This window comes from Gekko japonicus, unplaced genomic scaffold, assembly GCF_001447785.1.
Source record: "Gekko japonicus isolate JY-2015 unplaced genomic scaffold, Gekko_japonicus_V1.1 scaffold4079, whole genome shotgun sequence".
Taxonomy (NCBI): Eukaryota; Metazoa; Chordata; class Lepidosauria; order Squamata; family Gekkonidae; genus Gekko; species Gekko japonicus.
Window position 1 is genome coordinate 90,566 of NW_015171016.1, and position 11,468 is coordinate 102,033.

At 49.4% G+C, this 11,468-nt stretch overlaps 1 protein-coding gene across 1 annotated transcript in view; it reads left to right on the forward strand.

The window, feature by feature from the left end:
• NAPA (NSF attachment protein alpha) overlaps positions 1-11,468 on the forward strand; it is a gene marked incomplete at its 3' end in the record, with an annotated part of 18,730 nt that overhangs the window by 1,413 nt on the left and 5,849 nt on the right. The window contains exons 2-3 of the mRNA XM_015419029.1: positions 3,855-3,937; positions 4,626-4,742. Coding sequence (XP_015274515.1) covers positions 3,855-3,937; positions 4,626-4,742 — 200 coding nt within the window. The remainder of the gene's footprint in view (positions 1-3,854; positions 3,938-4,625; positions 4,743-11,468) is intronic.

The window sequence follows — 11,468 nt, forward strand, 5'->3', positions numbered from 1 at the left end:
TGAGAAGAGCCCTGCTGGATCAGATCATTCACCAGGGGTCCATCTAGTTCAGCATCCTGTCTCACACAGTGGCCGCCAGTTTGTCTGGAGGGCCAGCAACAGGGCATAGAGGCCGAGGCCTTCCCCTGATGTTGCCTCCTGGCTCTGGGATTCAGAGGTTTACTGCCTCTGAATGTGGAGGTTCGCTTGATCCGCCATGGCTGATAGCCAACCTATAGGCGTATCCTCCATGAATCTTTCATTCCTTGGTGTCAGGAGCGTGTGTGGGCGGGAGGGTGTCATGTAATCTCTCTGGCCACTCTACTAAGGTTCCTAGGTAGGATTATAGCTCAGCCGGCTACTGATCTGTTTTTAATTCATACCTACTGGGGAAGAAGTGGACCTTTCTTCTAAGTAGACATGCAACAAGAGCAGGCTGCAAGCATCATGGGAGAAACACATGGAGTTCTGGGGCTTGTAGTTCTCTGAAGGTGGTTGTCCGTCTAACTTTCTAGCAGATCTGTCGTTCCCATGGTAGGGGGCATACAATTAAACTGTATCAAATAAGATTGAACCATGACAGACTAATAATCAGTGCTCTCTCTAAGCTGTGGAGTCTTGTGAGCAAAAAATTCTACTCTGTGAGCTGCTGGCATTAAAGTTGCGAGCGAGCAATTCGGCTGCTGCATCGATTAGTCTTCTCTGGAGCCCTCCTTCCCGAGCGGAGACAAAACTGTGTGAGCCGGGGGCGAAAAAACTGTGAGCTAGGTCACACTAACTCAGCTTAGAGGGAACACTGCTAATAATACTTACAAATGAATGTTTGTAATTTCTTCTTATGTTTATTAGCTGCTATGACCAAAGGTCTTAAGCTCAATTATCAACCATGGATATACATCATTAGCCTCAAAATACGAACTTTACTGTCAAAATTTACAGTCAAAATAATCAAATTTAAAAGATCTAAAGATAATTTCCAAACGAACAGTGCAATTCGAGCGAAACTACTCAAATGAGTTCCATAGAAAAATACAATCTATTTGTTATTAGCTCAGAAGATTCACTAAATAGTGTTAAGTCCTATTTGATATAGTTGTTTCAGTGATTCTCTGTTTGGTCGTGATGCAATCAAACTGGCCTTGATTGCTTAGGTGGACGGACCTTCATTGTAATACAGGGAGGGAGCCTATGTCAGAGTCCTGAAAGGTCTCCCTGAGAGGCATTATCAATGTATTTTTCACCAGAGACTGAAATTGACGGGTGTGTCCCTGTTTCCCCACTGGTTTTAAAGGATTTGGGCCTCACTTTGGTATGTTTAAGATCCTAGGTGGTTTAAAATATTATCCAGTGATGTTGTTATCTTTTACCGATGCCTTATTGCTCTCCCTTTGTCCTGACAGCCTGTTGGGTTGCCAACTTTCAGGTGGGCATGGAAAATTTATGACACTGTATAATAGCTGTATGCTTAAGGTCGATCCAGGGGGTCATTTCCTGCGGGAGCGCACATGAGCACAGCTCCGGCAGTAAAGAGCCCAGGGGGCGGGCACATGCGACAAGCCCCACCCCCTGCTCCCAGCAGCCCTCAGTCAGAGCAAGAAGCAGCCAGGTAAGCTGCAGAGGCCCCCCCGGTCCAAAACAGTCCAGCAGCACCTTTAAGACCAAGTTTTATTCAGGTACAAGCTCTCCCTCCTCCCCCCCAATAGCCAGCAATCCAAAACAGTCCAGTGGAGCCTGAGCGGTGGGTGTTGCCTTCTGACATACTTCTGGTGATGTCAGGGGGCGTGGCATGTGCAAATGAGTTATACTAATGAGCTCCTGCACCTCTTTTTCTTCAAAATGACCCCTGGTAGATCTATTTTGTGCTTTTTACTTTTCTTTAAAAAAAAAAAATTCTATACTATTATATACATGTCAGTGTCAAGTATTACGGAACATTGGTTCACCAAAACAATACATCAAATTACCTTCAAACATTCCAACAGCACCTTCTTAGTTGCACAGTCACTAGTCCGGTTGTGAAACTGACAAGGTGCTGTTTGAATGCTTGGACATAGTGTAGAAAAACATGTCAGTGTCAAGTATGACGGAACATTGGTTCACCAAAACAATACATCAAATTACCTTCAAACATTCCAACAGCACCTTCTTAGTTGCACAGTCACTAGTCCGGTTGTGAAACTGACAAGGTGCTGTTTGAATGCTTGGACATAGTGTAGAAAAACTAAGGAAAAAACCCCACCTTAAGCATACATAAGAACATAAGAGAAGCCAGTGTTGAATCGGGCTAATGGCCCATCCAGTCCCACACTCTGTGTCACACAGTGGCCCAAAACACCAGGTGCCCTCAGGAGGTCCATCAGTGGGGCCAGGACACTAGAAGCCCTCCCACTGTTGCCCCCCCTCCAAGCACCAAGGATACAGAGCATCCCTTGCCCCAGACCGAGAGTTCCTGTCTATCCCTTGTGGCTAATAGCCGTTGATGGCTCTCTGCTCCGTATGTTTATCCATAAGAACATAAGAGAAGCCAATGTTGGATCAGACCAATGGCCCATCCAGTCCAACACTCTGTGTCACACAGTGGCCAAAAACACCAGGTGCCATCAGGAGGACCAGCAGTGGGGCCAGGACACCAGAAGCCCTCCCACTGTTGCCCCCCACCCCAAGCACCAGGAATACAGAGCATCCCTTGCCCCAGCCTGAGAGTTCCTGTCTATACCTTGTGGCTAATAGCCACTGATGGATCATCATTCTTGCAGGATCATAAGGCAATAGTTTTAGCTCACAGCCGTATGTGTTGGCTAACTATGTCGCCGTTTTTCCCATCAAAGGAACTCTGGTTGCCATAGGTTTCGTAAGGGGGATACTGTAGCTGAAGCAGCTGTTGAATCCACACAGTCCAGGTTTACAGTGTGCCATGTGCACCTGGCTCAGTGCCTGCAGACCGGGGATCTACGGCCCGGCAAAGCCATAGCTGATGTCTTGATCTTGCTTGGAGGCTGAAATCCAGTCAAGTCATACCGACGGCAAGAACATCACTGCCCCAGACGTAAGAACAGAAGAGAAGCCAATGTTGGATCAGGCCAGTGGCCCATTCAGTCCAGCTCTCTGTGTCACACAGTGGCCAAAACCCAGGTGCCATCAGGAGGTCCACCAGCGGGGCCAGAACTCCAGACCCCCTTCCACTGTTGCCCCCCCAAACACCAAGAAGACAGAGCATCCCTGCCCCAGACATAGGAACATAAGAGAAGTTGTGTTGGATCAGGCCAATGGCCCACCCAGTCCAACACTCTGTGTCACACAGTGACAAAACCCAGCTGTTCTTGAAAAAGAGCAGCTTCTGTCAAGTGCTCTCTCAGCCCCACCTACCTCACAGGATGTCTGTTGTGGGGAGGGGAAGGGAAAGGAGTTTGTCAGCCACTCTGAGACTCCTTTGGGTAGTGAAGGGCGGGGTATAAATCCAATCTCCTCTTCTTCTTACCCGGCCCGCAAGCACCTGGTATGGATGGAAGTATAAAGTACTCCCCCTCTATGGTATTGGAAGTATAAAGTACTCCCCTAGTCTTGCATATGATTAAATGCATTTATTGGGGCTTTTGTGGGTTCCCCAGTAAATTAATTGCTCTCACTGCTAGGAATCAATTGCTTTTGTTTGTATTTTGAGTAAAAAATAATATGGTTAATAGGGTTTGATTGTGTCCTTTATAAAGTTTATATCTCCGGTACCTGGCACTATATCTTATGGCACACGTGGCCTGGCCCGACAAAGTGACGTTTATGTCCGAACCGGCCCTCGTAACGAATGAGTCTGACACCTCTGCTTTAAACGCATTGCTATGCTACAGGCTGACATGGTGGTGTGGCGTTCTGTTTTCCAGGGGCGGTTCGTCCAGGGTGGAAGAAGCATGTGACATCTACGCAAGAGCAGCCAACATGTTCAAAATGGCCAAGAACTGGAGCGGTATGTAGCGCCTTGACCTTTTGTGCATTTTAAACTCATAAGAACATAAGAGAAGCCAGTGTTGGATCAGGCCAATGGCCCATCCAGTCCAACACTCTGTCTGTCACACAGTGGCCAGAAATACCAGGTGCCCTCAGGAGGTCCAGCAGTGGGGCTGGGACACTAGAAGCCCTCCCACCGTTGCCCCCCCCCCAAGCGCCAAGAAGACAGAGCATCACTTGCCCCAGACTGAGAGTTCCTATCTATACCTTGTAGCCAATAGCCACTGATGGACTTCTGCTCCATATTAATTCCCTCTTGAAGCCGTCCATACTTGTAGCCGCCACCATCTCCTGTGGCAGTGAATTCCATGTGTTAATCACTCTTTGGGTGAAGAAGGACTTCCTTTTATCCGTTCTAACCCGACTGCTCAGCAATTTCATGGAGTGCCCACGAGTTCTTGTATTGTGAGAAAGGAAGAAAAGTACTTCTTTCTCTGCCTGCTCTATCCCAATGCATGATCTTATAAACCTCGATCATGTCACCCCTCAGCTGTCGTTTCTCCAAGCTAAAGAGCCCCAAGCCTTTTAACCTGCCTTCATAGGGAAAGTGTTCCAATCCTCAGCGAATGTCAGCTGTAGAAGGCCGCGTACCCAGACAAGAGTTTCCATTCAGAGCCCCGCGTGACCACCTGTGCTTTCTTCCACAGCCGCAGGGAACGCTTTCTGCCAGGCCGCCCAGCTACATCTGCAGTTGCAGAACAAGCACGACGCAGCCACCAGCTTCGTGGATGCCGGCAACGCTTTCAAGAAAGCTGATCCGCAAGGTAGGTGCGTGCTCGTCAGAGCGGTGGTGAGATGACGCGCCGATCCCTCATCCAAGTACTCCGAGCAGCTGAATGTGGAATTTGTTGTTTCGTCTGTTAACTCCTTAAAAATGTAGAATCCGGGTCTCCATGGAGCCGAGTTCACAGAGCTCCCTCGGGTTAGCAGAATAACCCTTTAGCTGTTGCAGATTTTCCGGGTTGTATGGCCGTGGTCTTGGCATTGTAGGACCTGACGTTTCGCCTGTAGCAAAAGACAAAAAAGACCCCCTCACTTCTGCCAGAATATACCGCATACCCTGCAGTTGTGGGCAGGTTTACATTGGGACCACACAGTGTAGCATTCAGACAAGAATAAAAGAACATGAAAGACACTGCAGACTGGGCCGTCCTGAAAAATCCAAAACAAGGAGGTCACAGCCACAATAATCCACGAGAAAAGTATTCACACAGCTGTGAAGACCAGCGCTGCAATACATATGAAACAAGCAAGAACCCAACTTAAGCATGAAGTGAATGTAATATGGCAGGTCAGTCTCAACACGTCAGGTAAGTATATAATAAACCAAGTCCAAGGTCAAGCACGGATTCAGAAAAAAGTCCTCAAAGACCTATGTCACAAGAAATTCCCCGGAGTAAGCTTCCATTTCGTTGACACCTTCTTCCAAACAACATCAAAGAGGCAGAATCATGTCTTCCAAACAACATAGAGACAGAGTTGTTTCTTCTATTATTTCATGAATTGCATATTCCAAAAGGTAATACAAAAGTCCCAATCCATTGTATATAGTATTTCTTGGAAAGCGGGCATGCTAGTGTGAAGATAGTGAAGAGAGCCAGTTTGGTGTAGTGGTTAAGTGCGCGGACTCTAATCTGGGAGAACCGGGTTTGATTCCCCACTCCTCCACTTGCACCTGCTGCAGGTTGACGAAATTCCCCGGAGTAAGCTTCCATTTCGTTCACCTTCTTCCGAACCACATCAAAGAGATAGAATCATGTCTTCCAAACATCATAGAGACAGAGTTTTCTTCTATTATTTCATGAATTGCATATTCCAAAAGGTAATACAAAAGTCCCCATTATATATAGTATTTCTTGGAAAGCGGGCATGCTAGTGTAAAGGTAGCGCCTTCGTGCTAGTGACGGCAACCTGAAAAATCAGCACTGGCTGAACATAGCCTAACTCAAACAGGACACAGTATTTTTTTCCAAGACACTGAAAGGCTGGACAACACATCCAATTACCGTGTCAGATTACACAGGGAAGCCATTGAAATTCATAAACATAAACACAATTTCAACAGGAAAGAAGAGAGTTTAAAGATAAATAGGGTATGGTTTCCTGTCCTGAAAAACACAAAAGGCTCTGCATCTGACAACAGCACTACGGATAAGATTAGAACCTCCTCAGGAAACCTCAGGAAACAATCCATATACAAAAGAACCTCCTCAGGAAAGCTCCTCGATTAGCATGTTTCATAGCCTGGGGAACTCCTACAAGATAATGACTCAGCCCTACCCCCACCTTCCGGAGTAGATATAAATGATCTCCCTACCATTTTTCTTCTCACCTTGACACAGAGAGTCCTCCATCTTTCTGTGTCATCCCTCTGAGGATGCCAGTCACAGCTGCTGGCAAAATGTCGGGTCCTTCAATGCCGACACCACGGCCACACAGCCCGGAGAGGTCCCGGTATAGTTCCCTTGTTGCCATAAGAGTTCTTCTTCAGTTGCTGTGAAACAAAAACGTGAAAACAAAACATACAGTCAAATACAGTGCTCATGCTTACAAAACTGAAAATTTAAACACTCTGTAATGCACTGATGGAGCTGCGGTGGCTCAAGTGGTTAAGACGCTGAACTGCAGGCTGTGGAAGGTCAGTAGTTCAGCAGTTCGAGACCCGAGTGTGCCGCATGATGGAGTGAGCTCCCGTCTCTGCTCCCAGCTCCTGCCAACCTAGCAGTTCGAAAGCAAGAAATTGCAAGTAGATAAATAGGTACCACTTCGGTGGGAAGGTAACAGCGTTCCGTGCGCCTTGGCGTTTAGTCATGACCACGGAAACGTCTTTGGACAGCGCTGGCTCTTCGGCTTTGAAACGGAGATGAGCACCCTAGAGTCGGATTCGACTGACTTTCGAGCAAGGGAACCTTTACCTTTAATGCACTGACTCACCTATTACAGGGGAAATGATTCTATATTGAATGAAACAGTGAGAGAAACTTTTCAAGCCCTCCAGCAGGTGTGTCCTTGGTGCTAATCTCCCAGTCTCCCGTCCGGGATAATAAGCTACAAAAAATGAGGAAATAGTAGGTAAGGAGCGCAGCCTTCTGTGCAAGAGCAGAGCTGGGCCGCTGTGAAGAAACAAGAGTGCCTCTGAGCATAGTGCGGTGATTCTTTCAGCTCTGGCCGCCGCATGTCCGTCGTGGCTTCCCGGCAGGTTGAAACGCCGCTCCTCCTCTGGAGGTTTTTAAGCAGAGGCCGGACGGCCATCTGACGGCAGCGCCGGTCCCGTGAACTTAAGACAGATTGTGAGAGGGAGGGCAGGAAGGGGCGAGCCAGGGAGCGGTCCTTGTGGGCAGCAGAGGAGAGGACTCGCAATAAGGGGTTTATATTAAGGGCGGGGAGGTACCAGCTGGATCTTAGGAGAAACTTTTTGACCATCAAGAGTTGTGCAAAACAGTGGAATCGGCTGCCTGGGGAGGTTGTGCGCTCCCCCACCCTGGCAGTCTTCAAGCAGCGGCTGGACAAATGTGAGCCAGTTTGGTGTCGTGGTTAAGTGCGCGGACTCTAATCTGGGAGAGCCAGGTTTGATCCCCCACTCCTCCACTTGCACCTGGCTGGATGACCTTGCGCAAGCCGTAGTTCTGATAAGAGCTGTTCTTGAAAAAGAGCAGTTTCTGTCAGAACTCTCTAAGCCCCCCCTCCCGCACAGGGTGTCTGTGGCGGGGAGGGGAAGGGAAAGGCGTTTGTAAGCCGCTGTATGACTCCGAGTGAAGGGCGGGGTATAAATCCAATCTCCTCCTCTTGTTCTTGTTCTTCTTGTTCTTGTTCTTGTTCTTGTTCTTCTTGTTCTTGTTCTTGTTCTTCTTGTTCTTCTTGTTGTTCTTGTTGTTCTTGTTCTTGTCGTCAGGGATGCTCTAGGCCAGTGGTGGCGAACCTACGGCACGGGTGCCAGAGGCGGCACTCAGAGCCCTCTCTGTGGGCACGCGTGCCATCGCCCCAGCCAGGCCCAGACCATCATTAAAGTGTTGAATTCTCTGCCAAATAATTTTAAGAAAATGAAAGCATTTGGGATTGCTTTCCTTACTTTGTTTGGATCATCTTAAGTTAATGTATGAGTTGTTTTTTCTAAAGTAGAACCTCAGTATTCAGGTTAAATTGCTGTGTTGGCACTTTGCGATAAATAAGTGGGTTTTGGGTCGCAGTTTGGGCACTCGGTCTCTAAAAGGTTCGCCATCACTGCTCTAGGCTGAGCGGGGGGTGGGGGTTTGGACTAGAGGGCTCATATGGTCCCTTCCAACTCTGTGATTCTGTGAGTGCTTGGCTCTCGTAGCCCTTTCTTGCATGCCCAGGTTAATGCTGATTTCCACTTTGGGGTCAGGAAGGAATTTCCCCCAGGTCACATTGGCCCAGGGATCCTGGAGAGGTGTTTTTTTCCGCCTTCCTCTGAGCTTAGCACAAGAGTCACTGGGGGAGTGGGGTGGGGGCGATAGTTGTATCCTTCCTGCAAAGGGCAGGAGTCGGAGTAGATGACCCTTGAGGTCCCTTCCAGCTGTTACGTTTTACTCTCTTTTTTCCGGTCTTTAGTTCTCCTCCCAATACTGCACAGCAACTAGGACAAGCAGGCCTTTATCTCCCCGGCTGCGCTCTTTCTAGGTCAAAGGGCTGCTTCTCTCTCTCTCCTGGCAAAAGGGTCCCCTCTTCCAGGGTTTTGCAGGCAATCATTAACCGGGAAGGTGCGGAGAGGCACCCACTTTTGCGTCAGACGGCCGTGGGGGGATAACGAAGTAACCTGGGGGGAAGCAGATTTAATCCTCCCGTGGATTTTGCTTAATCTTTGGAGATTTGCGTTGTGATTATCGCTGCGGCAGCCGGAGCGAGGAGCGCCGGGAGTCGCCGCTCAGCGGGGAACGGAGCCGCACTGGAAACACGCGCTGCCTCGCCTGAGGGGTCTTCGTGTGGCTTCAGAGGGGGCTGCCCTGACATCTGCAGCCTCCTCCTGTTTCGATCTGTCCGGATCTTCTGCTCTTTAGGCCAAGCTTCCTTTTCTCCCAGAGCGAACCCTGGAGGGGGAAATGTTGCCCGCCGATTGTGTATTGCAGAGTGCGCGCGGTGTATGTGTAGATGGTGTGGGGCAGAGATTGGTGTTAGCGCCACCCGATTCCTGGTCCGTGAGAGTTCAGAAGAGACCACCGCTGCAGTGGGAATAAATTTCGGCTAAAACTGCGAGGGCTAGGAATCAGCTTTTTAAAAGCCTGCAATACCTAATTCCAAGGAATGTAGAACATTAAAGACGAGGATTACGGTATTTTCCAGTCATTTGAAATGTAACGTGGGAGAGTTTTACGGGTCCCATGGACCACCAAAAAGACAAATCCGTGGATTCTAAGTCAAATCAAGCCTGAACGCTCCCCAGAATCTAAAATCAGAGAATCACAGAGTTGGAAGGGGCCCTAGAGGCCATCTAGTCCAACCCCCTGCTCAGTGCAGGTCAGCCTAGAGCATCCCCAACAAGGGTTCGTCCAGCTGCTGCTTCAAAACGGCCAGTGAGGGGGAGCTCACCACCTCCCTAGGCAGCTGGTTCCACTGTTGCACAACTCTGACTGTCAAAAAGCTTTCCTGAAGATCTAGCCGGTCCCTTCCCACCCTTCATTTAAACCCACTCGGTGTAGTGGGTTAAGTGCGCAGGCTCTAATCTGGGAGAACTGGGCTTGATTCCCCCCTCCTCCACTTGCACCTGGCTGGATGACCTTGGGCAAGCCTTAGTTCTGATAAGAGCTGTTCTTGAAAAAGAGCAGTTTCTGTCAAGAGCTCTCTCAGCCCCACCTACCTCACAGGGTGTCTGTTGTGGGGAGGGGAAGGGAAGGGAAAAGGAGTTTGTAAGCCGCTCTGAGACTCCTTTGGTTAGTGAAGGGCGGGGTATAAACCCAATCTCTGCCTCTTCCTCCTCTTCTTCCTCCTCCTCTTCCTCCTCTTCTTCCTCTTCCTCCTCTTTCTCCTCTTTCTCCTCCTTTTCCTCCTCCTCTTCCTCTTCCTCCTCTTCCTCCTCTTCCTCATCTTCCTCCTCCTCCTCTTCTTCCTCCTCCTCCTCCTCTTCTTCTCTGCAAGTCCTCCCCTCTGCTGCCAACAGGAACAGCTCCCTGCCCTCCTCTAAGGGACAGCCCTTCAGATACATGTCCCCTAAACTGAGCAATCATGTCCCCTTAACTGACCAAGCTGAGGCTATTGTATTTTGGTCTCATTACGGGAAGGCAGAGGTCTCTGGAAAAGACCGTCCTGCTAGGAGAAGTCGAAGGCAGCAGGGGAAGAGGAAGACGCGACGTGAGCGGGATGGACTCAGTCCAGGAAACCGCGGCCCTCAGTTGGCGAGCCCCGAGGCCCATTCATCCAATGGGTTGCCGTTAGCCAGAAGCAGCCCGACAGCGCTTGGCGTAGATATTTTCCTAGGCTTGGAAACCTGGCAGAGGGTTACCTGTGCATTCCAGGAAGAAGAGGTTGGATTTATACCCCGCCCTTCACTACCCAAAGGAGTCTCAGAGCAGCTCACAAATTCCTTTCCCTTCCCCTCCCCACAACAGACACCCTGTGAGGTGGGTGGGGCTGAGAGAACTCTGACACAAACTGCTCTTTTTCAAGAACAGCTCTTGTCAGAACTACGGTTTGCCCAAGGTCATCCAGCCAGGTGCGAGTGGAGGAGTGGGGAATCAAACCCGGTTCTCCCAGATTAGAGTCCCCGCATTTAACCACTACACCAAACTGGCCCCCTGAGAGCACGCTTCCCGTTGATCCCCTGCACACAAGATTGACAGTGGCATGCATGAACATGTCATTTTTTTCCTTGACGGGATGCAGCAGCCAAGCTGATGTAACAGCATGCACGTGCGCTAGGTTAAAAAGGTGACATCGTTTAAATGGTAAACCTTATCGGTAATTTGAAGAAGAAGAAGAGATTGGCTTTATTCCCCGCCCTTCACTACCCAACGGAGTCTCAGAGGGGCTCACAATCTCCTTTCCCTTCCCCTCCCCACAACAGACACCCTGGGAGGTCGGTGGGGCCGAGAGAGCTCTTTTGCGGACCGCTCCTGAGAAAACAGCTCTGAGAGAACTTATGACCGACCCAAGGTCACACCAGCGGCTGCATGTAGAGGAGTGGGGAATCAAACCCAGTCTTCCCAAGATTAGAGACCACGCTCCAAACTACCACACCAAATTGGCTCTGGTTTGCTTTGTTAAAATTGATATCCTCGTCAATTCCACGTATGAAGAAAACGTATCCCCTTCTGACTTGGATGCGTAGAGTCCCGCAGTTCCTCAACCAGCCATCAGAGAGCAGCAGGGAGCTCTTGCGGTTGCCACTGGAGCTCCATCTATGTTTTTTGAGTAGCCATTTTGTACCCCCATAGGCTTGATAATGTTCCCTAGAGTTGCCAACTCTGAGTTGGGCAATTCCTGGAGATTTGGGGTGGGGTGGAGCCCGCGGAAGGCACGGAACCCAGGTGGGTTATAAC